The 1,764-nt window shown below is 38.4% G+C and overlaps 1 protein-coding gene across 1 annotated transcript; it reads right to left on the bottom strand.

Annotated features, from left to right (window-relative positions):
• Window positions 1-411: 411 nt before the first annotated feature.
• On the bottom strand, window positions 412-1,380 carry LOC106581390 (olfactory receptor 4D11-like). Its single transcript, XM_014163424.1, has one exon. The coding sequence runs from the start codon at window positions 1,354-1,356 to the stop codon at window positions 412-414; it is 945 nt and encodes a 314-aa protein (XP_014018899.1). The 5' UTR covers window positions 1,357-1,380.
• Between the last annotated feature and the right edge of the window lie 384 nt (window positions 1,381-1,764).

Genomic DNA, 1,764 nt, shown 5'->3' on the forward strand with positions numbered 1-1,764 from the left:
CCTAAACCAAAAACACCGAAACACAAAACAAACACCCCCTGCCACGCCCTGACCAAAACTTCAATGACAAATAACCCCTTTTACTGGTCAGGACGTGACAAGGGTCCATATTGTTCTAGTGCACAGATTTGTAGGAATACTTTATGTATTGTTTCTCTAACACATCCTATCTATATATAATATCTATATTTTTTTACATTTTAATATATTAACAGGGGATTTGACACCTGATTTGTATTGATTTATACCTGATGTCTGCTATTTGCCAATAGAGAACATAATCAAGGTGAAATTAAAACATAGGCCAGCATGCTTCTATAGAGCACGGTAACAGACATGTTTTTACACATTCACTCATACAGTAGGCTACACAACAAGGAGATGACTTCATTAAACCGTTTTTTAAAAATTTTATTCAGTGGGCGCAACTTTGTTAAACATCTTCAACATTTTGTTTTTGATCTCTTTGGTTCTAAAACAGTATACAAAGGGATTTACAAGAGAGGGCCCGAGAATAGCCCCAATCATCAAGCCATGACGCTCTTCTAAGGTCAGCACCACACCTAGCCTGGTCAAGACTATACGTACAAATAAAGGAACGTAATAACACACTACCACTATCAAGTGACTGAAGCAAGTACTGTACATCTTCCTCTTGTCGTTCTTGGAGGACATTTTAGCCATAGTAAATATGATCCATATGTAGGACAGGCAAATAAAACAGAACGTGCCAAACAGGAGAAAGAAGGTGATAATGGTTATCATATTAAAATAGTAGCTAGGATTGACACAAGTGGCTCTCACTAACGCAGCATAATCACAGAAGGTGTATTTGAGGGTTGAGTGGCAGTAAGGGAGAGGCAACACAGTGGCAGGCATAACAGCCACAAAAGCACAGGCAACCACCCACAGAGCACCGGTCAGAACCAGAGTACGGACATTGGTGAGGATACTTTGATACCTCAGTGGACTAGAGATTGCAATCAAACGATCAAAAGCCATGACAGAGATAGCAAACATCTCCATTACGCCCCCCAGGTGGAAAACAAACATCTGAATGAAGCACGACACATAAGCTATGGTTTTATCACCAGCTACCAGCACACCAATCATAGTTGGACTGGCACTGGAGCTGTACAGCATATCAACTACAGCAAGGTTGCAAATCAGAAGATACATTGGCTTGTGCAAACGCTTATCATGAAGGATAAAACATATGTTTGCCACATTAGCAAGCATGACTAGGAGATAGGTACACAGAATTACAATCCCTACTGTCAGAGGTCTGTCAATTGTGTCAAAACCACCGATGACAAATTGATGTATTATTTTGCCAGAGACATTTCCCAAGGACATATTCCACTGTCCCTCGAAGGTCCAAACAGCTACAAGGGAAAAAATAGGTGTCATTCAACCAGACTTATGAACATGCACTTCTTACACCATTATGACTGTTGCTTTACTGAATAACTGTTCTAAATCAATCTTACAACATTTAAGCACCAAAAGCTATAAGCACATTCTCAATTCTCATTCTCTTACGTTTCTTAATTTTCAAATCAGAAAAAGTGGTCATGAATTAAATATACTCAAAACAATGAGAAAACAATGCACAGCAAACAAACAATAATGGTACGATTGATTATATTGAATCGTGATAATCTCTTCAAACAGAATCATGATTTTTACATAAAGTATCATCATCCTGTTCTAATATACTACTCATTGAATGTTTTCATATCAACAATCCTGACGCTATCAGGA

The sequence above is a fragment of the Salmo salar genome, chromosome 20 (genome assembly GCF_965601325.2).
Source record: "Salmo salar chromosome 20, fSalSal1, whole genome shotgun sequence".
Lineage (NCBI taxonomy): Eukaryota > Metazoa > Chordata > Actinopteri > Salmoniformes > Salmonidae > Salmo > Salmo salar.